Source organism: Haplochromis burtoni, unplaced genomic scaffold, assembly GCF_018398535.1.
Source record: "Haplochromis burtoni strain Fernald_Lab_line unplaced genomic scaffold, NCSU_Asbu1 Contig_188, whole genome shotgun sequence".
NCBI classification, from domain to species: Eukaryota; Metazoa; Chordata; class Actinopteri; order Cichliformes; family Cichlidae; genus Haplochromis; species Haplochromis burtoni.
In genome coordinates this window covers 727,728-753,546 of record NW_024582549.1, presented here as the reverse complement: position 1 = coordinate 753,546, position 25,819 = coordinate 727,728, and the positions used below count along the sequence as shown (strand labels likewise).

At 39.4% G+C, this 25,819-nt stretch overlaps 2 protein-coding genes across 2 annotated transcripts in view; both read left to right on the top strand.

Moving 5' to 3' along the window:
- Positions 1 to 6,126, top strand: part of edc4 (enhancer of mRNA decapping 4) — a 31,795-nt gene extending 25,669 nt beyond the window's left edge. Inside the window, exon 30 of the mRNA XM_005935014.3 lies at positions 3,721 to 6,126. Within this exon, the coding sequence (XP_005935076.1) occupies positions 3,721 to 3,904 (184 nt within the window). The 3' untranslated portion in view covers positions 3,905 to 6,126. The remainder of the gene's footprint in view (positions 1 to 3,720) is intronic.
- A 451-nt stretch (positions 6,127 to 6,577) lies between these two features.
- Positions 6,578 to 25,819, top strand: part of nrn1la (neuritin 1-like a) — a 112,206-nt gene continuing 92,964 nt past the window's right edge. Inside the window, exon 1 of the mRNA XM_005935012.3 lies at positions 6,578 to 7,417. Coding sequence (XP_005935074.1) covers positions 7,360 to 7,417 — 58 coding nt within the window. The 5' untranslated portion in view covers positions 6,578 to 7,359. The remainder of the gene's footprint in view (positions 7,418 to 25,819) is intronic.

Below are 25,819 nucleotides of genomic sequence, written 5' to 3'. Positions count from 1 at the left end.
CCCTCTGTGGGGGGTTACTCCCACTAGGTTTATATCTGGGACTCTCCACCATTTGACCTTAGAACTGAAGAAGCTTCTCGGATGAGAGGCGAAACGTCTTCAAGTAATTTAAAGAAGTCCAGACTCATTTCTTTGCAAGCTCCTTTGACCACTTTAAATATAGTTTTATTATTCTTGCATTTTTCCAATATCTGTAGTGCTGAAAAACTTTAAAAAATCTTTGTTTTTCCTATTTATTTTGATCAAGTACATAATATACATAGTCATTTAGGAAAAAATAGTAAAGCATATAAAAATAAAGCAAAATACACTACAGTGCTCCACTGAATCTGATTTAGTTTACGTATCCAAAAGGAGTGAGAACAAGGAAACACTTATTTAATCCTACCCCTTCTTTTTAAGTTATCAGTTATAAAATTTATCCAGCTTACTTATTGATATAAACCTCAATAACAACAGACACATTTTTAATAGCATGGGATATACACACTACATTAAATGCACATTTTTATCATAACTCCCAAACATTACTTGGCCTTGCTGTGTGGAGGTAGCTCCAGTTTTGGAATGCTGAGTCTAAATTCTGAATAACCATTAAGTAGCATGAAGTTTAACTAAAAGGAGACATTCACTAAATAAAAGTGAATAAAAAATCCTGTGATGTTTGAATACTAAAAATCCATGCACTGTCTCCACTTTAAAGTCAATGCACAGTTTGAGCACTCTTACTCTTCATTGCAGGATATCATAATTTCATTATTGTCTCACACCATTGTAGTTTGATGTAAGACCTGTCCTGTGATACAGCAGGCATAACTTGTAATTTTGGAAAACGTCATAGATTTTAATCAAAAACCCGTGAACTGTGCAGGTTTATGTCATCACATAACGTCTTAATTATAACTTTTGAATTGCATGCGATGTCTTCTCTCCCACACACGCCGGCTCTTATGCTCCCCTCAGTCAGTAATAAAGCTTGTCTTTGTCTAAACTTTTGCTGCCCATCTAATCTGTTTTGTATGTTCATTACTCCCCATCTCCCACGTGCTAAACGGTGCTAAAGTGCTGACCCCATCACCCGGCTCCGTCTGTAGCCCTGCTGCATGGCTATCCTGGGAACGCCGATGATCCCATGAATAGCATCGCAGTTTTTGGATGCACTCTATTGTTCTGTTCTTGCTGCGTCCTTGTATCTTTTTTTCCCCCCATGTAGTTCAGTTTTGTACTTTTTTTTTTTTTTTTTTTTTTTTGGTCCTCTTTTTGATTTTTCTTGTTTCAGTTTGTCATATAAGAAGATGAAAGGCAGATATGACCAAAAAGCTCATTCTGCAACTGCTTCTATAGGCAAAGGTTTGGATACTTGCACATCACAAAATTAGTGAATCAATTAGGTTAAGAATAGAATATATATTATATTCTATTATATTCTATTAAGACTTAACAGATTTTACTTGCACTTTTTCACCTGATATCTGTATATTCTGCAAATTTAGTAGGATAAATCCTTCAGCTCTCTCCCTGTACACTCGGTATTGTATCTTGTCTGAAGCAGTGAGAGAGACGCAGCTTTCCCCGCTGTGCCACACAGCATAAAGTATCAGAGGTGGATTATCCTCTTTCAATGCCCCTGGCATTTTTTTTTTTTTTTTTTTTTTGGTAGAAACTCAGCTTTTGGTGCAGCTCAGAGCAAGACAGGACCCAGTAGTGCTGCTTTTTTCCCCTCCTCGCAACTGAATTATAGTTTTTACAGTCAAATAGCTGATTTTTTTTTCCCTTTGTGATTTTTATCATTTAGAATATTCATGGACAGCCCGACATCAGAAAGCACTCTCACTGTGCCCCTCTCCTCTGAGAAGAGCTTGTCCTCTCATACCCATTTCTCCCTGAAAACCTCTTTGTCTCTGAGTCCCTTTACAGCATCGCGCTGTGTCCACATCATCTGTTTGTTTCTCAGTTTACACTACAGCTGCTAATGTGGACGTTTGTGTGCCATCAGCAGAGAAGAGTGCACTATAGAAACCTTATTAAGACTGAGAAAATCATAGCTCTGAGTTTTATTTTAAATTTAAAAAAAATAGATTATAAGCAGTTAACACCATTGTTTCTTACCTTTAATGGCTAACTTTAATTATGAAGGAAAGCTTTCACTCATGAGCAAAAATAAATCAGACTGTTAAGTACACAGTATATGTGGAGTAAATTGTAGTTCACATCCGGGTAAAGATACCACAGAGCTGTCTTCAGGCTTCGTTTTCAGGACTTGTGATTAGAAGTATTTCAGAAGAAGCTCATAAAAGATTCCCAAAGCACAGCTAGGATTGTTGGGACTACAGAGGGTGTCATTATGCACAAAATCTGTGCTCTTAGCTGCATCATTAGCTAGCTGTGAAGTACGCACTGTTGCACAAATGGATACGAGAACAATTGAGGCAGCGTGGAAAAACAATTAAATATGTGGTTTTGAGGTGTTTGACAAAATGCAGTTACAGCCAAATTAACTTCGGCAAGACATTAACTTTCAGAGAGACATACGGTATCTGTGCTGATATGTGCAGTGACATTAAAAGCCCCTTTAAACAGTGCGCTGGCAGTGCTGAGGGGGATTTGATAGACCTGCAGTGTGTGTTGTGGGGCTCTGGCAGGAGACCAACTGGCGACATGGGAACAGCTCTAATGTTAGACTGGGATCAGGTAGCACTCCGGACACGGTGATGAATGGTCATTTCCACTGTACAGCTGGACACTCTCACCACCAGATGTCTGACTCTTACAATTAATTCAGGAGTTAAGTGTAGTGCATCCCGAGCGAGAGGACAGGAGGCAGGTGATGCTGATTTCTGCTGGGCAGTTTGATGAAAGCACAATGTTCACAGGCTTGACATTCAAACTTTGAAAGCAAAATGAGAACTCGGCTTGCTCTCCTTCTGAAGCAGGGGTGTCAGACATAAGGCCCGGGGGCCAGAATTGGCCCATTAAAGACTCCAATCTGGCCCACTGGACAGCTTTACAAAATGTGGAAGAGGGCATACATTTTTTTGACTTTTAACAGTATTTTTTTTGTTTTTACACATTTTGTAGCTTTTCGTGCTACTAAAGACCTCTCTCACGGCCATGCATACTACACCAAAATAAATAAGTAATAGATGACAATTAAATGACAGAAAAGTTTTACTGTCATTACTTTAGTGTCTACTATAGAAATTTCAGTTTTAAAAACAACAACAATCAACAAAAACTGTTTTATAAATATGGGACAATCTGGGTTGTGAGCTACCAGAACCCTCTGTAATTTTACACATTAATCATGTAGAAAAATACTCAGATGTGCCATTTAAATTGTACTACTTTGTCTTATATTAAGCTATCTCAGGGATTAAATGTGCAGTTAAACATGTTTTACATTGTCAGAAAATGCATTTTCACTTGTCTGGCCCACTTAACATCAAGGTTGGCTGTATGTGGCCCTCAATGTTAAATGATTTTGGCATCCCTACTCAAAAGCCCCAAAATTGTCATTTGTGCAAATTGTCCTTCTGGTGCTTTTATATGTTAATAACTTACTGCTGATGGAATGAAGTTTCAGGTTGTATATGCAAACCTTTAAATTTTCCAATTTTTTTTCCACCAAATGACCACAAACGCTTTCTTTTCCTTGAGCCTGCCATTGCCTCTGTAGGTGTTCATTGTTATCTGACCTCTTTCTCTTTCCCTCCTTTTTAGCTACCTGGAGGATGCGGTAATGAATCTGGACCACAGCGACCCCCTGACCAGAGACCACATGTCGTCCGTGCTGGCCCAGGTCAGACCAAAGCTCTTTGCCTTCCTGCAGCAGGACCCCCACAGCCCGCTCAGCAAGAGGGCGCGGCGCCTGATGATGATGCTACAGGGACTCGTCAACCACTAGTTGTCGGTTTAAAGGCTGCTGCCAAAGAGTGGTTTTCCTCTTGATACCGATCATATGTCCACCGTTTTTTTGTTGTTGTTCCCCCCGGTAGTGTTTCAGAGGAGAAAGCACCAAGGACAGCTTCTCCAGTTTCTTGGATCCTGATCAGGATGCGTCTCTCCTTGTTTCATTTCTCCTCCTTCCCCCTTTTCTGCACCAGTGAAGTGTCAAGTCAAGAAATGGACAGTTTTTAGTTTCTCAGTTTTTTGGTTCTTTTTTCTTTTTGTTGTTTTCTTCAAGACAATAATGGTCTGGGGTGAAAGCTTTCTGTTGATTTATGTTCAGAGACTCTTAAGTTCACTGTAGCTACATCCAGACCTTTGTTACAGCTGCTTTATTGACCCGAGAGACCTGGTGGTCGTCTCTTCCATCAAGACTGTCTCAGCCATGACAGCAAGAGAGCGCTGAGATTCTTTCATCCCCCTTAACAACAACTGAAAAAACAAGAATGAGGAAAAAAAACATACAAACAGCCTGACACTGTTTGATTTTACATCATCCAGATGTGCATAAGACTTGAAGAATGTCCAGCCGAGTGGTCCATGTGAGGCCAGACGGGGCTGTTCCTTTTGTTGTGCTGTTTCCTCTAAGCTACCTGCCAGGCATGTTTTGGGATGCTGAACAAGTTTTGATGCAGGGGGCTACTTCTGAGCAACAGAAAGAAAACATGCTTTGCCTCAAAATGTCGCCTTCTATTTTGGCCTTAAGAGCAAACAGCAGGCTTGTACACATTGTTACTTTCTTCCACACAGACCAGCATCCTTCTGCTAAAGCCTGGAATTTGGTAGTCGTAGGATTATCCTCCCTTAGTTCAGTTTTTCTTTGCTTTTTCTTTCTTTTCTTTTTTTCTTTTTGAAGCTAATCCTGGCAACCAAAAGAATATGTACCACCCAAAGCCAATTTTCTTTTTCTTCGTTGGTGGCATATTTCCTATGAGCTGTTTCTTAATAGGTCTCCAACCTATTAAGAAATGGGTCTCCTATTTGTTTGGCCCTTGCCAGACTAGATCTTTGAAGAGAATCAACACTATAAACCTTTTTGATAGACAATAATGCAATTTGCTCATGACTTTTTCACCTGCTTTGGTTTTAGAAATCACTCTAAAGAGGATTTTCTGAAGGATACATTGAGTGTAAGAAATGTTTGCAGAGGTCTTCCAGGCTGTAAAGAATTCCCCTTCAAAACCTGAAATGTTTGGAGCTCAATATTGAAGCCGGCAGCCGTCCACATGTACAGCTCTGTCCACAGACTTCTCCCCATGTTTTTTCTTCCCTTTTTTTATATAAACATTTAGTATTTGTAAGCCATGTACCGGTATACTTGCGTTAAAACTTGTCAAAGTAGCTTAATAATTGGAAAAAAAAGGAACCTTGGTAAACATTAAATGTTACAGATCCTGTTGTTTTACCTGGCAATTGCAAATATTGCTTGTAAACTCAATGTGCAGTGACTTCTCTTAGGCTCTAGGAGGCAGCACTTGGACATCCATCCTGCTTGAAATTTAGGCTTTGAATCCAGAAGTCATTCCTGCTCTTTCAGTATCAATGAAAAGCCTGCCTTTAGATTGTAAGCGCACCATTTGTTCACATTTACACTGAGTTCAAAGTGTATAATATTTTGTGTAGATCCCATTCACACACCTCATTGTTTCATAACGGGGTGGCTGCACTGAATTGCTGATTGTAAAATAAAAGTTCAGTTCAGTTCATTTCAAGTGTTTGTTCAGAATCTGTTGGGTTTGACTAGCAAAGTGCCTTACTGTAATTTACCCGTTTTGGATAACTTGTACACACACACACACACACACACACACACACACACACACACACACACACACCTCTGATCCATCTAAGTTTTACAATCATTTATGTCACTGAAATATGTGGGAAGGCTCAGGCACCACAGCGGAGGAGAAGCTGTATGTTTTCTTTGCAAACATTTGTCCGGAGGCAGGTGATCAGTACGGACATTTGAACTCTCATTTCAGTGTTTGAAGAAGAAAGAATTTTGACTACTTAGCAGTTCACTGGGAGCTCTGCATGAGAAACAGAAGTTCATGTGGATTTTTTTTTCTCTTTCCATTGTGTTCATTTCCCTCTGCTTGGTTAATTATGTTGTATCTTTTACGGTTTGTTTTACCCCAAACATTTTGGAATAAAAAATAAAAAAAAACCGTGTTCAAATTCAGGTGTCTTGGTGTGTCTGTGGGAAGGTCAGGCTACTTCCTATAGCAGATATATAGTGATGGACCTCCAACAAAAGTTAGCAGCAACCATTAAATTACTGTTGGGGGATTTTAAATGAGAATGTTTCAGTTTTTTGTCACTTTAATGTGAAAGTTTAGTAGGAAAAAAAAAAGAAACTGGGATAAAAGACTTCATGGGTTTTGGCTCATAAACCTGTACAAAAACATGTGACCGTTTTCCATGAGTTTTTGCTGTACCGCTAGAACAGGGGTGGGCAACTCCAGGCCTCGAGGGACGGTGTCCTGCAGGTTTTAGATGTGTCCTTGATCCAACACAGCTGATTCAGTAGTTCTCCAGAGGCCTGGCAATGAACTAATCATTTGATTCAGGTGTGTTGACCCAGGGTGAGATCTAAAACCTGCAGGACACCGGCCCTCGAGGCCTTGAGTTGTCCACCTCTGCACTAGAACAAACATCCTTCCCTTACTAGATTGTTCTGTTAAATCACGAGCCTCATGAAGACAAAATTGTGCATTACTTTACAAAGTAAAGAGTTGGAGATCATTAATCATCTCACAGTTCCTCAGCTTCTGAGGATACAACCCCCCTTTGGCTGGGAACCAACCTACAGCTGTCTAATAATAATAATATATCACATCGATTGCTGGGACGTTTTTCAGATTACTGATCACTGGCTTTAATATTGCAGTGACACTTTCAATTTAAAGAACCTTTAAGCAGATAATCTGTCTAAAGAAACACACCAAACCAGGAATTTAAACTTTCTTTCCCTCCTTCACTAATCTTGGCCCTTCACATTTGTCTCCTGGCCTCCTAGAGAGCTCCAGCCCCCTATGTTGGAAACCACTGAAGTAAAGTGTATAGAAAGAAGTTGGTAGTGGTTCCTTGGTCATTTTAAACGCCTTGTGCTGATAATTCAGAGCATCCTTGCACCTCATCGGGGACTCTGCTGCAGACCTTCCTCCTCCTCCCCCTCTTTTACACGGACGCGCCCTCCCCTTCAGCGCAGCGGATGAGCGCGCCGTGGATGCTCGCTGGAGTACAGAGCTGCAACGAGGACGGGAGGAGAACACTTTGACCGGCAGCGGGGGAGCGACATCGGGACACTTCTTTTCTTTGAAAAACTAAAAGATAAAACAAAGGAAAACTTTGGAATTTCCGGTGCAAACTTGAAACTTGTGAGGTCGGAGGACGAACTGTAGGGTCAGCATGACATCTCTGATGAACTCTGCGTGCTTGCTCTTCTTGCCTGTTGCTCTGCTTCTGAGTGAGTACTGAAATTTAAGTGACTATGTCGCAACTTGTGTGCGCGAACAGTGTAAAAAACTTGAGCATTGCATTTGGGAGAATTTTGAGTAATTCGAGAGGGGATTCGAGACTCTGTGCGTAACAGGACGGCACACGTCCTGACTTTTTAGAGCTTTAGATTAATGATCTTAGGTGATGTGGATGTATGTAGATGTTAAGCTGTTAGAGTTCTCTGTATGCCTCGTGTCTGATCTTAAATGAGTGGGTCCCGTAGCCTTAACTCGCTCATCTCGAGCATCCAGCAGAGCATGTGCTGCAGCTGCGGGAGCGATCTGCTCAGAGAGAGCTCGCAGCCGAAAGCTTGGATTAGTGCTGCTTAGTGAGAGTATTTTTCCCACAGCTGGATAAGGGTTCATTACGCAAACTCACATCGTGCAATGAGTGAGGTCTGGGTGCATCTTTCCATTTCTTTCCACCCATTTAGTCCCCTTAGCTCAATCGGGTTACTTGTAAAGTAATGCAACGGTAGATATTTAAGATAAATAATAGTTCCCATGTTGTAAAGTGAGACATGTGCAAAGACTTTTAAGTACATTAATTGGGAAAATATTAATTCAAAGCGGCTATACTAGAATTTGTTAAGGAAATTGCAAAGATTGGTAAAACAGAATTGTCCTTAATGCAACATATGCTATCTTTTATTCAGCATTACTTGTCATGTATATTTAATAAATTACAATCCACAGTTTGTAAAAAGACATATTACAGCTGTTTTCAAACCCTGATTGGGAAAATAGGTGGATTATCCCTTTAAAGGGGGGCAAAAGTGATGTCTTTGAATTAAAGCTCTAAAATGTTTTAATGGACTACAGAAGGTCAGCTTCATCAGCGATTTTTAAAGCTCTTTTATAAATGTCTGGCTTGGACTAAATATAAATGCTGCTTCTCTTTTTCCTCTTTCAGAAAAATAATTAATAGTTAGATTTTTGTTGTGAGAGCAAAATTTCATTCACCTATTCTGAATACACGTTCTGTATATGTGTTTTGTTGTGTGGACCACAGAACTGAGTCGGACCGCTTCCTCTTTTCAGTCCAACAATAAAACGTTTTTAGGAGCTATAATTCAGACACTGTTGATCTAAATATAGCTCTCGATGTGCACACACCTTCTCTTTTTGCAAACTTATGATCATCGTCATCATCTTTATCAGCCTTGATCATCTCACGCTGCTGCTGATGTCAGAGAAAAATAAAGACCAGGAGGCGGATGGGACGAGGTTCCCGTGGGAGTGTAACACAGTGGGGTAAAAAGGACAAAAAAAGTCCCACCGATGGGGATAAATGATAAATGAATCCCATCTGTCCCCTTACTCTGCTCAGTGGAGTCTCTGGAGACTCCATTCAGCCCTGCATACTAGCTTACCTGACCAGGAATTACTTCTATGTTGCTGCTGCTGCTGTCTGTCAAACTGCCTCCGCAGTCACTCAGTGTGTGTCACAGCTCATTCATGTTACTACAAGGGGACAGAATCAGCTCATTATATATTTATATGGTAGGATTTTTTTTATATAGAACTTGCAATTGCATTATCTATGAGCAGAGCTTCCAGGCCCGGCACCTTTGACTCACACTGTCTTACACATGCAACCAATTATGTTGCAAACTATTTTTGAAATATGTTTTTGCATGAACATTACACATATTGTAGCAACCTAACAATCTACAGGGTTTTATCTAACCTGCATGGTATTTTTAGTTTGTTGTGCACCTTTACACAGCCCACGGTGCTGTGTCATCCACCGGTGTAGAAAGTCTTCTCAGTGTCTCCAGGAAGCCTCTGCCGGGAGAGTTTCACAACATTTATACTAATATTTTTCACACGAAATACGGCAAGCTTTGATAGCCAAATGTAGACACAAAAAGGCTTTGACTGGCAGCAACACTGGATTGCAGTGTACTTCAAGCACTGGCACTTTTCTATGTCTGGATCAAGAGATTCTGACGTGTATCTAGAAGCTATGTGATGATAACTGAAATATCTGAAAGCTGTGGATACAAAATAGTACAGAAGTTTCTGAAACAAATACCTGAAATTCTACAAAAGCTTTTATTATCTGCATTAAGTACTGCAATCACATGCCACAATGTGTGCTGAATTATTTTTTTTAAGCCTTGGTCACTGCTTGTGTCCATGTGTTTTCAGTTTAGAGTATCCTCACTCAAATCATGATCTCACTAAGAAATGGAAAAACAGTGTTTAGTTCCATCCCATCTGCTTTAATGACAAATAAAGTGCACAGCAGCTCCATAATATTGCAACAAGTGTGCCCAAACAGCTCGACAAGAGGCAAAAATTACTGTTTTTCTTAATTACATTCAGCCATATGTAGGCAACAAGAAATTTAGTTGCTTTGTAGCTACAGGAAACGGCAAACATCTTTACAACTGTAGAGACAGCCTAACCAGGGTACTGGCTCATAACAAGGTGCTGATAAGATGCTATAATGCCAGTCAGAAAAAAGTGCAGTGATGTAATACCTGATTTAGATCATTGTAATACATAAGAGAAGAAAAAATGTGAGTATGAAGCCACGTTTTTAAAGATATGGACGTATAACAACGATCATTTCATTACACTTCAGTTTTTCTGCTAGGAAACACTGAGTCACAGTAGCATGAGCATGAACGCAATGTTCATGCTCATGCTACTGTGACATGTACAAATCAACTAAACACTGTTACAACTCCTAATGCAAATGGACTTTCATAGACTGTATATTGAAGATGTCTGTAGACAATGCATTCTGTTTAATGCCCAGCAGGGGGCAACCTCTCTAGGAGCAAAAAGAAGTCTGTACAGTTTATCAGGAAATTACAGCTCATTTTGTTCTATGACGTCAACAAACACATTCCTGATGAGTCAGTTACTGGTTTCATGTTTTATTTACTATAATATGATGTTCATATTGTAAATTATAGTCACCAAAAGAATAAAAAAGGAGGATAAAGTGGTATTATTAGTTAGAGTGGGCCCCAACTTATGATAGACAGGTTGCTACAGAATGACCAGTGACCTTGCAGGACACATGTGAAATGCTAAACTGGACTTCACAGTGACTATGTACATCTTTCATATACAGTACATACACCACAAAAATTGCACAAAAATGTCAGATGTAGCAAAAATTATACAAATTAAAACCTTAATATTTTATTTCTTCTTTCAAAAATTGTCAATAAGCACTCCAGTTTAAAAAGAAATAAACTTTCTAGCAAATATTTAATAGTTCTGGCTTTAAAGGGTCAAGTATTCTTCTTCGTAAGTATCCTGGTCCTTCAAGATGTGTTGCAATGAAATACAGGTGTACATTTACTCAGCTTCAAGTCTGAAAAAAGGCTTACCTTTCCTTTTATTTCAGAACACACACAAAACCTGTTCCCTAATTTTTCTTACAGTTTATTTAATGTGCCAGTTAGCGTGTCTTTAGCACACCTACAATTTACTGTTGTGATTGAAAGTGCCAACGAGAAGTTTTGGTAAGAGCGTGAACAGGTAAAACCTCATCTCAAAACAAGTAGAAGGAGTCAGCTTTAATACGATAAACAGCATTGTTAGAATGCACACAGTGTCTTCTGTTTGTCTGCACTCAGAAAGCTTCAAAAGTCAGGACCAGAGAGGGGGAGAGGTTTCCCCTGGGTGCAGAGCTCCTCTCTGCGTCATCAGCGCTCCAATATTCACATTAAAAGCTGTCCATAGGCAAGAGGGAGATTATATTTGGCTTTTAATTGTTCTCCTCTGGAAACACTTCTTAACTCGCTCCCTCACTCTCCAAGTTCCCTCTTGGTGGGTCGACTCGAGCATTTTCTGTTTTTTGTCACTGCAGTACTGACACATGAAGTGGAATATTCCTCATTAAAATACATTTAAAATTATCTTGAAAAATTGCCGGTGCCTGCCATTCGTCCTTCCTTCCTTCATAGCCCCATTTCCTTCATCCTTCTCTTCATTCACTCCTTACTTCTAGCAAACCTCACTTCTCCGTTTCCGCCTTGCATGTCTTCGCAGTCATTTTGATCTCTATGCTGTCCCCCCAATCTCTTCTTTTTTTTTTTTTTTTTAAATTTCAGGCTTGCTCTATCTCTCGTGTCTACCCTTCCTGCTTCTTTAATCACCCTCCCCCCACCCCAACCATTCCTCCATCCTCTCTCTGTCCTTTCGCATTAGGGATTCACCAATATTGATAAATCTGATCCCAAGAATCCTGCGTCACATTTTTCAAATCAAAGCAAAGCCATTTCTAGAATTTTTTTTCAGAAGTTTTAAAATATACATCATGTACCCCACTGTTTGATTTGGTCTCATAAGATCAAAAGCAAAGAAACATCACAGAAACTATTGCTTTCATTTACTTACATTGAGGCCTCTGGAATGGACATATTCAGGGATGTGTGGCTAGCTTGTCCTCTTGTATCTTCTTTCTCATAATTTGAGAAATATGTATGTCAGTCCATTTTTTGGTGTTACTCTACATCCAAAACCATTCATTCCATCCACCTCTCGCTTCCCACATTGACTACTGATGAGTAAATGCAGTGTTAAATCATGTCATTTGTTTCTAACCTTCCCCTTACACTGACTGCTACCAGCTCACCTGGGCATGCTTGTTTGGCTGTCTTTGTGAGGACATTCATGGACATTTCCTTGATTGTTACCCGCAAGTTTAACTATTTTAACTAAAACATAATACTAACTTTAACTAATATCAAGTTTTAACCTTCAAACCACAATTTAAAAAATGTTTTAACTGTTATTTTTCTCAAGAGATGTTTCTATTCACTTTTTCCTTTGCCAGGTTTCTTGTGACAAATGACTTTAGTAACTCACTCATGTTGTTTAAGCATCTCTGGAGAAAGTTGTAACCCAAAATCTTCACAGCACTGAACAGGCAGAATCACTTTATCAGTGTGTGTTGTGTATATATCCTTACATCCTTATAGAAGAACACTGGAAAGTTGTTGCTACAAAACTAATGTTGATTTATTAAATGGGAACTGAATAAGTGTGTGAACACAAAGAACTCAGACAGTCTTGTTTGGCACTATGCAACTAGTCGCAAGAATGCAGTGTGAATGTGTGAAAATGTTAGTAAGCATGGACAAAAGTGCTTGTATGAATGGGTGTGACCCGGAACCAGTTCATTTACCAGTTCCTATCTACGTCATCCCAAATTGGAGCTTGAACACACAAAAGCTCTAACTAAGAAGTAAGTTTATGTTATGTAACCAAAAAAGAAAATGACCAATCAGAGAGAGAGAAACAGCAAGAGAAGGAAAACAAGCTTAAAAATTAATCCGGCCAGGTGAGGTGAATCTGCCGCCTGGGTTAGGCTCTCTCAAACATTCATGCACCTCCAAAGCTGATTATTATGACACTGACGCAGGTTTGGTCCATACACCCCCCCCCCCTTCCCTCCGCCACTGCCACCATACTGTAAATCACAAGTAACGCAACTAAATAATTCACAAGCACTTAATCTGTCCAAAGTCTATAGCAAACACGCGGAACACAAAAAGACACGCACACACAAGCACGCAAGCATTTGTGTCCTTTGTGATCTTCACCAGGTGGGTTGTTGGTGTAGGTGTGAGGGTGTTTGTGTAGCCAAAAAGTGAAAGTTTGTGTGTACTCCCTACAAGAATTGGATTAAGACCATTTAAACAAGCTTTGTGCATTTGTGAGTTTCTCTAACAAATCCAAGTAATGAAGTACCAGCCAAGCATGACTCCTTTCTCCTTATCCCCAAATATGCCTGAGCATGAATATTCATGGTCACACACATACATACGGTTTGTAAGAGCTGTATTGCATCGTGCTCAAGCACACTCACTCACACACACATCCAAACTACAAAGGAGTAACTATTCCTTATTGTAATCACTCAATTGAAATTCATCCCCCACTCTGACTGTGGTCATGTGTGGGACTCATGTAATGGGTGGACGCAGATGGAAGTATTGTAAAAAAATGTTCCCCCCCCTCCATAATTTCATGCGTTCTTATCATTGTTACGTTATGAATTCAGTTCTTTATTACTATTTCTGACACATACTGTGCTCACTGGCAATCCAGCTAGGATATTCTGATGAATGATGATTCCCACGGGTGGTGCTCATGCAGGCACTGAATCAGGCAGCTTTGGGGTCCTGTGTGTTCTACTGCACAGATAGCCTGCAGAGTGCAGCTACGCTGAACTGAAGTGCTTGTGTTTTGTATTTGCAGTTTCAAATGAGCAAGTAAAGAGAACGATTCTGAACTCATGCACGCCTGGAAGTGTCATTTGTCCAAGTGTGCAACACATGCGTGCTGATATGTGGCAGCTAAAACTGAAGTTTTTAATCTGATAGCTTTTGTTAGCCTTATATTTGTTTCATGGAGACCTTACCCATAACCACCACACACAGAAATTTCAGCTTTTAAGTGCCTGTTACCACATGAGACTGAAGCAAGTACCAAACTGCAATAATGAGCCATGAGTGCTAACTCCAAAATCAAGTTTTCTCATGAAATTTATATTCATTCATATTTCTTATTGTATATTATTGTATTTTTCCCATTGTAATGCCACTTTTCTAATCCTTATGCTTGTGGTTGTTTTATAAAAATTCTGTAAGTAATCAGCCAATAGGTCTTATAGAGACTTAATAATTTTGAGTTCATTTTATCTATGGCTTGTTGTTGGGCTCATTATATTAGGGAGTGCGATTTCCATTTTTTGTGTTTTTTAAGTAAATACTTTTTTATTTTTTTTAATGGTTTCCACTTTTAATGCACTCTGTATGTAATAGTGTGCACAAACTATCATTCCTACCACTAACATACCAATCATGTTGTCAACAAAAGCTATGTCCTCCAATCAGATTTGATGTGCGACTCTTCTTGGCTTCAACTGGAGGAGATAATATTGAACATAATGGCATTTTGTACAGCCTTGATGATTCTGCTTGAGCTTAAAATTTGTCTTATAAGGACTTTTTGTTCCAAAAGGCAAGCTGATCCCCAAAGTGTGACTGTGTTAACAAATTAACGCTCTCACACGAGTCACACAGGTACCCACACAGAGAGAAAGAGGAGAACAATGGGTGTCCAAGGTCAGTGGAGCTTCTTTTTTGATCCTGTAGTGTGCATCTACACACACACACACACACACACACACACACACACACACACACACACACACACACACACACACACACACACACACACACAACCTTCAATTTTAATGATTGATAAAAAAAATGTTTTTTTGTGATGAAAATTGAATAAAAACTAATACATGATGACAAAATCTATGATGTTTTCATCAACGGAAAAAAACTAGCTGACAATATTCTGGACAGACGAGATCCAATCAGACGTAATCTCTTTGTGCAGTAAAGTTAGACATTTAATTTTTTACATTTTCTTTGCAAATGGTATATGGTATTCGTTCCTGTACTCCTTGCTTATCCTGAAAATGTGACCAAATGTCAACACTTGGTATGAATGAGACGAGTGGACATATGGACGCATTTCACACTTGAGTTTATAAAGCATGTGGAGCAACTCGCACTCAAAAACATGGGAAACTTTTACACTTAATATTTTTACCGAATGACTCAACTTTAGACTCACTCTATGATAATCTGATGATATTTAATCGACTAAACCTAAATGAATTTGGATCCCTAAATTATGACTAAAAGTTCATCAAAATCAAAATCTGCTGTCAAAACTAACATGCTAACACACAACAGGGGAGTCCCACAATGCTTACACACAAGTGAGTTACACCAACCCTTGCATAAACCATTATTATATACTTAACCCTAAAATCGAGGCTTTGAATAGCCCCTTGACGTTGTGTGAGAAAGTTAGAACCAGCCGAAACGTCCTCTCTGGCAATGTCAAAAAACTTATGGTGGTCCTCACAAAGATAGCAAAACACGTCTACACACACTCAAATACACAAGTCCTCTGGGAAGAGGTGCAGAGAGACTTGGCTCTCACTGAGAAGGAAGCAGAGGTAAAAATTGCAATGCAGTTTACAGAAACACAATACAAGAGTAAAGTAAGAGAAGTATTATGGAGGTGAGAGGCAGAGGACAAGTAGAGAGAGAAGGAGGAGGATAGAGGAATTGAGAGGCACAGAGAGATCAGGACCTGTATTTATCAAGCCTGTCAGAAAAAGGCGAACCATCATGGATCACTGACCGCAGCCTCCGGACAATTCAATTTAATATGATCTGAAGCCAACAAAAGAGGTCCTGCAAAAGCTCTCCAACTCTGGAAACTTTGACTAAAAGCCAGCACAGGGAGAAACAGAAAGACAGAAATGGAAGGAGAAAATGTGTACAGAGAAAATCTTTTTCCCACAGGTTCAAAGGAAGACTTCTTTGACATGGGTACATTAGCAGTGTAAACAGAGACAAGGAGGCGCGAAGTGACTGATGATATTGTCATTAGTCAAAATGTAATCAGGCATCCCCCTGAATGGGCTGAAAATGTGATAAAGCCTGTTAGTGTAATAAATGGCCAGATTATGTAGCATCTTTAGATTGATAATGTTCTCATCTAATCCCTGATGGGGAGGACATTACACAGCAATACTGCAGTCAGCTGCTGATGTAAAAAGCTTCTGTGACAGACCTCTGCAGCAGCGGTCCGAAATCCTATGCTCAGTACTTTGCTCATTAGTGACCTTTTGTAGGATGCTGGGGATACCTCCTCTAATGCATTCTGTTATACAAAATCCCAATTAGGATTATTTACATGTAATAATTTACATGTATTAAGTCAAACTAATATCTAAAGTGAATATTTCTGATTTACATTCAGCAAGTCTTTTGCAGGTTTCTGAACAGTTTTGTTAGTTTGAAGCTTGCCGTGTGTTTTGAGTGTCTGCATGGTGCTGCAGATAAGAGAGGAAGTGGTTCGAATAAATGTACACAAGCTGAGGATGAGAAGTGACTTGAGCATTAATAAAAGATGTGCATGCCTCTGCGGATAAACATATATGCAGGCTTGCAGCTGCCGCGGCGCGTGTGTGTGTGTGTGTGTGTGTGTGTGTGTTTGCATGCATGCATGCATGAACGCCTGCGTGTCTGTGGGACGGAGGTGAAGTGGACAGAGCTCAGGTGTGTGTTTGCGGGGCCAAGGGCTTTGAGGCTTTGAGATGGAGAAAGAAAAGAATTGACTGCAGACTCCTTTAGAAACCAGTCAAGATGAACCTGACACAGGCGAAGGGAAGCGAAAAGCAAGCCGATCAGAATTTCAAACAAAAGAAAATCAAAGTTTTGAAGGTTGAAGAAAATACATCTGTCTGTCTGCTTGTCGACAAGTGAATCGTCCTACACAGACATTTAGAAATATATAGCTGTCTCAGTGTTGGGTATTTAATAACTTGTCACCCTAACATAACCTAAACCTATGATGCTTTGGTTCTCAACCATTTTCTTTTATATTTCATTCAAAACAGTCTTTGAAATATGCTTTAGTCTGGCACAGTTTATGTAGTGGTCTTTTGTATGTAGTATTTTCTCTTCACCTTTTCAACTTCTTGTCCTCAGAAGCAGTACAGTATCCTCTGCACATCTGAACTTCTTCCAAAAGATTTCAGCTCTCGCTTAATGTTTGCTTTTTCCTGAATGCTGATCGTTCTCACACAACATTTTGGACATGATAAAGGTGGTTACAACATGTGGCTAAGGCAGGAAGCGTGGGTGTGGGTGCCTGGCTGGAATCGAACAGCATGGAGGCTGTCCTCCCTGGGGAAAAAAACGTCAACAGATCATTTGTACAAGCTACTATAGCTCATACTTAGATTTTAAAGCTGGACATCACATGGCTGTGTAATAAGATACATATGAAATATGAACTGGTGTCATAACATTTTGACTGGGTTTAACGCTGCACACTGATAACCAGGAAAATGGGGATTTCTAATAAATGTTTAATATTTGGACCCCACCAGGGATTTTTTTTCTGCCTAAACTTAACCAAACTACAAGTAAAATGCATAAAAAACATTAATTAAATTTTTATCAAGTCCCCAGAAGAGACTCTGATCTCCTGATGGGAAGTTTGGTGTGTTTGTGCCACCACCAGCCTACTTACCCCCTGATGTTTCAGTCTATTAAAGTCAAACCCTCTTATAAGTCCTTTTAGGAATGTCTGCATTCTTATACAGCAGGAGAAAACAACAAATGTAATTACTAATTGTTGCTTGTATGTCTGTACATTCCTGTATTATACTAATATTTAATTGTTGCTGACATAATGTTAACAATGAACAGTGTCAGACATTGGGTGTGAAGCTGACATAAATTTACTGAAAAAAGGAAAATCAGAGGAACAATGTACTTGGTTTTTATATAAACTGAGACTCATTCACCTCATAAAAACTTGTGAAACACTCAGGCTGGCTGCATGTACATACAGTCAAAGCAGGCCGAGCTAAAGTCCAGGTTTTACTTGCCACGTGGGTAGAACAAGATCAAAAGCGAATACCACATAATGCATACAATAATAGTAAGAGCAAAAGAACAAAATAGCCTGTAGAAGTGAGAGAATTCACAAGTAGTTTAACTATAAAATCATCACTAAAAAGCAGATGAAAAGTTTGCTTTTCCATTTAAAAACACAGAGAAAAGGAGAAGAACTGATAAGTGAAAGATTGAGCGGAGGACCCTGAGGGAACTTATCAGAGGATCTTAATGGCCTGGGAGTAGATAGGAGGAGGCTGACGGGCTCTGGTAGGTTTGTGGGTGCCATACCATAAAGTTTTAAAAACAAAAGCGTCTTGAATCTAGATGATAGTCGTTGTCTTTTTCATTGACCTTTTTATAAGTCATTGCTTAGTCAATAACTGCTTTATTCCAGCAATGAAAGGATGTTATGCATCATCACTAGCATAAAGCTGTGATCCCAAGTTGATGTGAATGTACCTGCAGAACAACTTCAAGAACTAGTAGGTGTAGCTTTGAAACCTTAGAAAAGATCATTTAAACACCGTTTAATGTAATCAACCTACAGATTTTAGCTGATCATCCATTAATGGCTATAACCAGGAACTATATCAGTTTAGCTTTTGCTGAGCGACTCTTGAATTGTGTATCAAATGACGACCACTAAAATTTTAAACAAAAATCCCAGCTTGTGGTAAAGTAATCCGTCTGAAAGCTTAAACTTCAGTCTAAATGCTTTTTTTAAACTCTTGACCTTGCATGATGTCAGTGAGAGGGGATATCCCTAATTTGGTCGTCTCAGGCACAGAACTCTTACTTGGAGCATAGAAGCCCCACCCATTTGAAATCCTTTGTAGGTAGCCAATCAGAAGAAAGGTTGCTTAAAGGGAGCGGAAAGGAGCTATAACAGCTTATTTCATGAACTCCAGCAAGGCCCAGTATGAGATAACAATGATTATTTTGACCTTTGAATCATGCAAAGCTACACTGCTAGAGCCTATGAATAAAAGCATGAAGGTGGGAATTACCATAATAGGTCATCTTTAAAAGTAAACAGATCAGAGTTACTGATATTTGTGTTATTTAACTTTCCTCACTGCTTTTACAATAAGAATTATGGCCACTGATTTACCTTTTTTAAAATAAGTGGCAACCATTTTTAAATGGTTTTGGGACTGTTACATGGCTAATATTTACACATGCACACAACTACATATACATGTAAATGAAAGCTAACATATTTATCAGTACAATTCCAGGTTGTCACATTAGAATCACAGACGTACTAACAGAATCGAAACAAAACTATTTAGAGTTGTGCAATTTACTCGTGCATTCGGTTATTGTAAACATAAACACAACAACAGGGACAGGAAGACTGAAGTTAGGGATTTATATGTGTCAGCTGAAGATGTCAACTGACTCTTAGTAGAATGGATCATTTAAACTTAAATAAAAAGCAAATAAAGTTTAAATGTCCATGTAATTTGACAAATGTAAAATAGAGACTGAAAGATTAATAATTCAGTCGATTGTGCATTATGGCAGTTATGACTGAGTTCGTCCTTACCTGCTACTGAAAACATCATAATCAGCATTTCAACTTGGATATTAAATTTTAAAGCCATATTGTCGGGGTTGGCTGGTGTTGACAGGGCCCAAGTGCAGGACACAGAGGAAGGTGAACTAAGCAGAAAATGAGCTTTTATTTGGCTGATGAACAAAGAATTACAATTCGGAAAAAGATGATGAGCAAATACTGAGAAACAGGTAAGAAGAACAGGAAAGAGGCACAAGCGAAAGTAATCTGACAAAGACAGGACACAAAAATAAAAACAGGACATGGGAAAAATATTCAAAATAGTTTTAATTAAATTTGTAACTATTTTAAATATGTAAAAAGACAAATAATTCACACTGAGACAGGATTAACCCTGAACAAACTTGACAACAGACAGTGGGACATATAGTTACGGCAGAGGGAGGCAAAGATGGGGAAACATTTGCAAGACTGGAACAGTAACGAAATCAACACTCAAAAGTAGAGCTCGGGAACTGCAATATATTTTGGGTAGTCACCGCCATGTTCATAAGACAAAACCAAAACAATGATGAACACCAACAGGTAATAATGGGGAAAAAACGCTGAAAAAACAAAAGAATGCTAAAAAACATCAAAATAGAGAGAGCAGATCAGAGATACACAGAGAAACTAAAAAAGACAAAAGAGTGTTAGAAGAAAGGGTTGATACGTATGAACCATATGAGGATTGGATGCTTTATTTTTAGGATTATCGATGTTCAAGTTCCCAGAGATTTTCTCTAAAACCATGTGTGGTGAGTATCCACACATCTAACAAGTTAAGAATGATAAATCGCATGATTTCTCATCTGTCCAACAATTTGTTTCATTTTTATTATATGTTAACTTCCAAGCCTATCTATTTGGCTGCAGGGTAATTGGTAACCCTTCTATAGACTCTGGACAAAGTTTAAGCTACGGCCTAAACATAAAAACTGTTGAAATGCATTAGTTTAAAAAATTACAGTGACTGCCAGGAAACAAAACAAACAAACAAACAAAAAAGGCATGAAAATTCATGTATTAACTCAAAGTAAAAGATTACTTTTTCACCAACTCCTTCACATTTGTGACACAGCTTGACAGCATTATCAAGTCTTTTAATCTAGGTCATCTAAATTTGAATTTTATCTATTGTCTCTTAACAATTTAAGTGCACGAGTGGGTTATGCAGAGTTCTGGTTATGCATTCTCATGAAACAGTCTTAAAATTTCTTTCTTTCTCTTGGTTTGATAGTTTAATTGAGTATAGTACAGTGATTGAGGTTGTCTTAAAAGTAGGATTAGGTAGCGTGAAGTCAAATTCTTTCACCAGAACATCCAAAACGGCACCGCATAATTTTATAGCTGCCATTTTCTAAAGGGTGTTTCTGCATTTAGGCTGAGTGACTGCAGTGTATCATGCTCACTATTGTCTTATGGGTTTGACAGCAGCTGTAATGGTTATGGACTGGGAGGGGAACCAACTCAAGATGGTGGGCAGGTGCAATTACACATGTCATGTCTGACCACGTCACCCATTTAAGGCACAAACCATGAAAACCTGTTTGTGAGTTTGTCTACTTCTGAATCCCAGGAGACTCTGCAAGAGTACAGGCTGCAAGCTGACAGTGTGTGTGTGTGAGTGTGTGTTTCTGTGGCTCAGTGGATCTTTCCGCAAACAGATCGTATGTGTGTTTGCTTGCTTTTGTGTATGCACGCTCCCCTGTGTGCTGTGCATCTGGGGAGCGGGGCGCTAACAGTGATAAGTTACAGCAGCAGCTCCAGGTGCTGGAGTCAATAAAAGCTCATTAACTCAACAAGAGGGTCAGTGGTTCCGTCCACCACAATATACCTCCCACTTTGTCTTCTTCACAAGGTGCAGAGATGTGTGTGTGTGTGAGTGTGCGAGAGGGTGGCTGCGTTTTCCTTTGCATATGTGTGCATGTGTAAGCTGCCGGATCAATGATACTGCACGATTTGTTTCCTCTGACTTTGCAAAGATGGAGAGGGAGGAAGTGGAGGATGGAGGAGAGAAGGAATGCAAGCAATTTGACCAATAATAACAGTGATCGTGAGAATTTCTCATTATGCGTTGCACCAATTTACGAATTGGTTTCTGACAGAGTTTTGCTTCACTTCATTTCAGCATGAATTTCAGAAATTGTTTAAGATAACTAAGATAACTAACGTTCCTTTTTGTGCAATATATATAGATCGATAGATCGATAGATCGATCGATCGATCGATCGATCGATCCTGTGGGACTTCCAGATACAGACGGACAAAATGGCGGTGGCTAACCAACCGGACATAGTGGTGGTAGACAAACAGAAGAAGACGGCTGTAGTGATCGATGTAGCGGTTCCGAATGACATCAGTATCAGGAAGAAGGAACATGAGAAGCTGGTGAAATACCAAGGGCTCAGAGAAGAGCTCGAGAGGATGTGGAGGGTGAAGGTAACAGTGGTCCCAGTGGTAATCGGAGCACTAGGTGCGGTGACTCCCAAGCTAGGCGAGTGGCTCCAGCAGATCCCGGGAATAACATCGGAGATCTCTGTCCAGAAGAGCGCAGTTCTGGGAACAGCTAAGATACTGCGCAGGACCCTCAAGCTCCCAGGCCTCTGGTAGAGGACCCGAGCTTGAAGGATAAACCGCCCGCAGGGGCGTGCTGGGTGTATATTTATATATATTTTTATATATTTTTTTTATCATGGCCAAAGTATTTAAAGTATGCGACTGTAGTCTGTGTCTATTTTTTCTACTCTTGCCTCTATGTGATGTCAGTCTATTTAAAAAATAAACATAAAAGGACCACCCACCTGCTCTATGAGGGACAGCCCATCAGAAGAAAGTTGTTTTAAAAGAAGGGCAATACAGCTAAAATGACTTATATCAAACAGTAGATGAACTGAGGAGCTACATCAAGGCCTCATTTAAGATAAATAAGAATTGTGACTCATATGAAGCTACTCTAGAAAACTCCATGAATAAAAGTAAGAAGCTGACAATGGGCATACAAACTTTTTCCCAGGTAAAGAAATACCACCAGTTTGTCGTGGTATCCTGTTTTTAAAATCTCCGTCTGCTTCTTTCAGTTGTTTTATCTCCTTTTCTGTTGACTGTTTCAATTACTACATAACGACTTTCTTTATCTAAAGCTAAGCTTGGACAACAAGATTTTAGTTATATCTATGCAGCAGGTTTTCTTTTTCCACACAAACTTTTGAGCTTCAGACAAAAGCCCCAAATGTGGCCAGCTCTTATCACTTTAGGTCAGAGCAATGAGAAAAACACAACCTCTCCTGCTCAGGAAGTCTCTCCAGAGCCTCTAATATTTTGTATTTAGCTTGGCATTGTTGTCAAAATAAAAATCAAAGGTGCTCTAAGAGAGTGGTTTGTAGTTTTAATCATTGAGGAGCATTTTGCTGAAGAGAGTACTTCTTGATGAACTACTTTGCCAGCCCATTGTGGTATATTTTAGCATGCTGGTCTGGTCTCTACTGTCATACCCTGCGTTCTGCTGAGTTGTGTTTGGTCTGAAGAGGTTGTATCTTGGGTCTCATATGGAGATGTTGGCGTCCACCTCAGGGAAAACTTCGTTAATTCATCAGAGGTCTCTCTCTCTTGCTCTCTTTATGTGTACTAGCTTTGCTTCTGCTCCTCCAGCTCTTTCATTCTCTGGTTTTCTCATCATCTCCGTCCTTTTCTGCTGTTTTTTCCCCCCACTTTCACACTTATTTCTTCTGCTCCGTGTTGGTGTGTTTGTCCTGAGTCTATCCAGTAATGCCATCTTAACTCTCTTCCCTTCCTCTCCCTGTCTTTACATGCCATCACCCGACCGCTGCTTTATCACTTTACATAACACCAGCAAACTAAACTGTTTTTTACTCATCAATGTTTCATCACAGCACCGTTGTGAGCTCTCTTTAACAAGCTTTTAAGCTGAATAATGCACCAACTGGTGGCCAGTGGCCTCTGCTGCAGGTCCATGAACATCAGTTGTCTGTGTGTCTATAACGGCGCATTCACATTCTTGTAGGTCAGTTCATTTCCATAGCAAACTGCAGTCACTCCATTGACCCATCTGTAGCTGCCATTGCATTGAACAGCTCTGTTCCCCTAAAGGGAGGTTGCAGGGTTAAGTGCTTGGCCTGAAGGGAAAAGTGGATAACTTGTGGCACGCTGTACCACATTGTCGCTGTGGCATGAGCTATAATCTGTTAAATTAGGATACATCATCATTGAGAAAAATGAGTTGAGCTTGGAGGTTATTAGCAAACATAAATGCACTTTGTTTTGTTAGCAAGGTGCGTCTGTAATTCAGTGTAATTTTAAAATGAAATTCTAATTTAATTAAGATGAATATTCAGATAAAATAAGCACTTGAGTTTCTTTTTAGGATAGAAGAGCTCTCAGCAAGACAAAGTGGCCACTCCATTAAGCATAACTTTGGACCGTAATTCAACTACATGGATAGTAATGTAAGACATTATCCATGTATAGCTGGTAAATGGAGAGGTTAGCTGTAGAGTCCACTTAAGCAGTTTCACAATAGGCTTATATACTGATATATTTGGAAATCCTGATGGTTTTCATTAGTATAAGAAAAATACAGAAACTCCTCTTTCTGTTAAACTGATATGATGACATGATGCTGACTGAGCCACGATAACCAACTGCTGAGCTCAGTCAGATGTTAAAAATGACAGCTGTCCTTATTAAAAGTGAACTCCGTAAAACTGGTTAGAAATGAACTGTTTGGGTTTATTAGCTATGATAAAGGCGAACAAGGCAACATGGAGCTCTGTGCACTATTTAGCTTATTCTGTTTAGAAAGATGAGGCATAAGAGGGAAACAATTCAAAGTGCAACTCTCCTGCACAAAAAGTAAAATATAAATTGCAACATTGGGATGTAGGTATGCCCAGTTATTAGATTAGTAATTAACATCTAAGATTCATTAAAAAAAACAAATAATTTTACCTTTTAATTTTCACCTTGTATAGTAAAATAGATCCCTATTAATCAGTCAAGGTTAATAGGACACTCATTAGCCAGTCACAGCAACCTTAGCTTTGACTGAATCATGTTTTTGGCTACCTGATGAAGCCAAACTCCAGTAAAACTTCCTTTTGTATCTGTATTGGTTAGTAAAACATCAGGCTGTTGACAGACCGTAAATGCACCTAGTATAAACGTTAATTTGTCACTTGATAAATAGTTTAAATTAATGAAGCAGTGTTTGTTTGTTGTACATCATGGCTTATTACCCCCAAATTGCTCTCTGTTCCTGCAAATTTTGTGGGTTGTTCAATCTTAATTAGTTAAGAGCTACTAAAGTGCTTCACAGACCTGCAGGAATAGACAAACTTTTGTCCATAGTACGAGTGACACCTAACCTCGGACTGTAGAAAAATAAAATTTGACAGTAATAGTTTAAATCACAGTGTGCACTGAACAAAAGTCTCACCGAACTGAATGTGATGTACCGAATAGTTCAGGACAATTGCATCCCTTCACTCCCCTGATGTTGTGGTTCAAGCATTTGATATTGGTGGACATAACTGATAGTGAATTACAATTATGAACAAAGTTGCAGTTAGGAGAGAATTTAAACTGCGATAAGGTCTGATTGTGTGTACAGTGGAATAAACATAGTGAGAAATTCGGCTACAATTGCAGTATGGATCCCTTAATCTTTGGCCTCAAGACTGACTTTAAGACTGACTGTGACTCAGACTTGTCTTTAGATCTCTCTCACTGAGCCATTTAAGATCATTAATATGAACATGATTGTTCCCCGTTGGTCGTATTTCATCTCGGGCATCCAAAAATCACACAGTGTGTGGCCGAGTAATTATACTGTAGTGATATGACCAAGTGAAATCCAACACTCCAAATCAACACCTGTAATATGTCCTATAAACAGTACAGTGCAAATGTCTTGAGACAGCACAGATTTCTTTATATGTCACTTCCAGGAAGCTAGACTTCAAAGCTTTTCAAGTGTTTCTTTGCACATTGGCTGGTTTTTCAGTCCAGTCCTTTACCTTTACCATATTTTTCAGGCTATAAGGTGCACTTAAAATCCTTTAATTTTCTAAAAAATCAACAGTGCACCTTATAATCCAGTGTGCCTAATGTATGAATTCTGGTTGTGATTACTGACCTCGAACTGATTTTATGTGGTACACGGCGCTCAAAAATATGTCAAAAAATGTTTTAGTATGACTTTGGTAAGCTACGAAGCTGCACCACTTGGTGGACTACGACTACGACTGCACAGCCACTAACAACTCCAACATCATTGTGAAGTTTGCGGACGACACTACAGTGGTGGGTCTTATCACCAA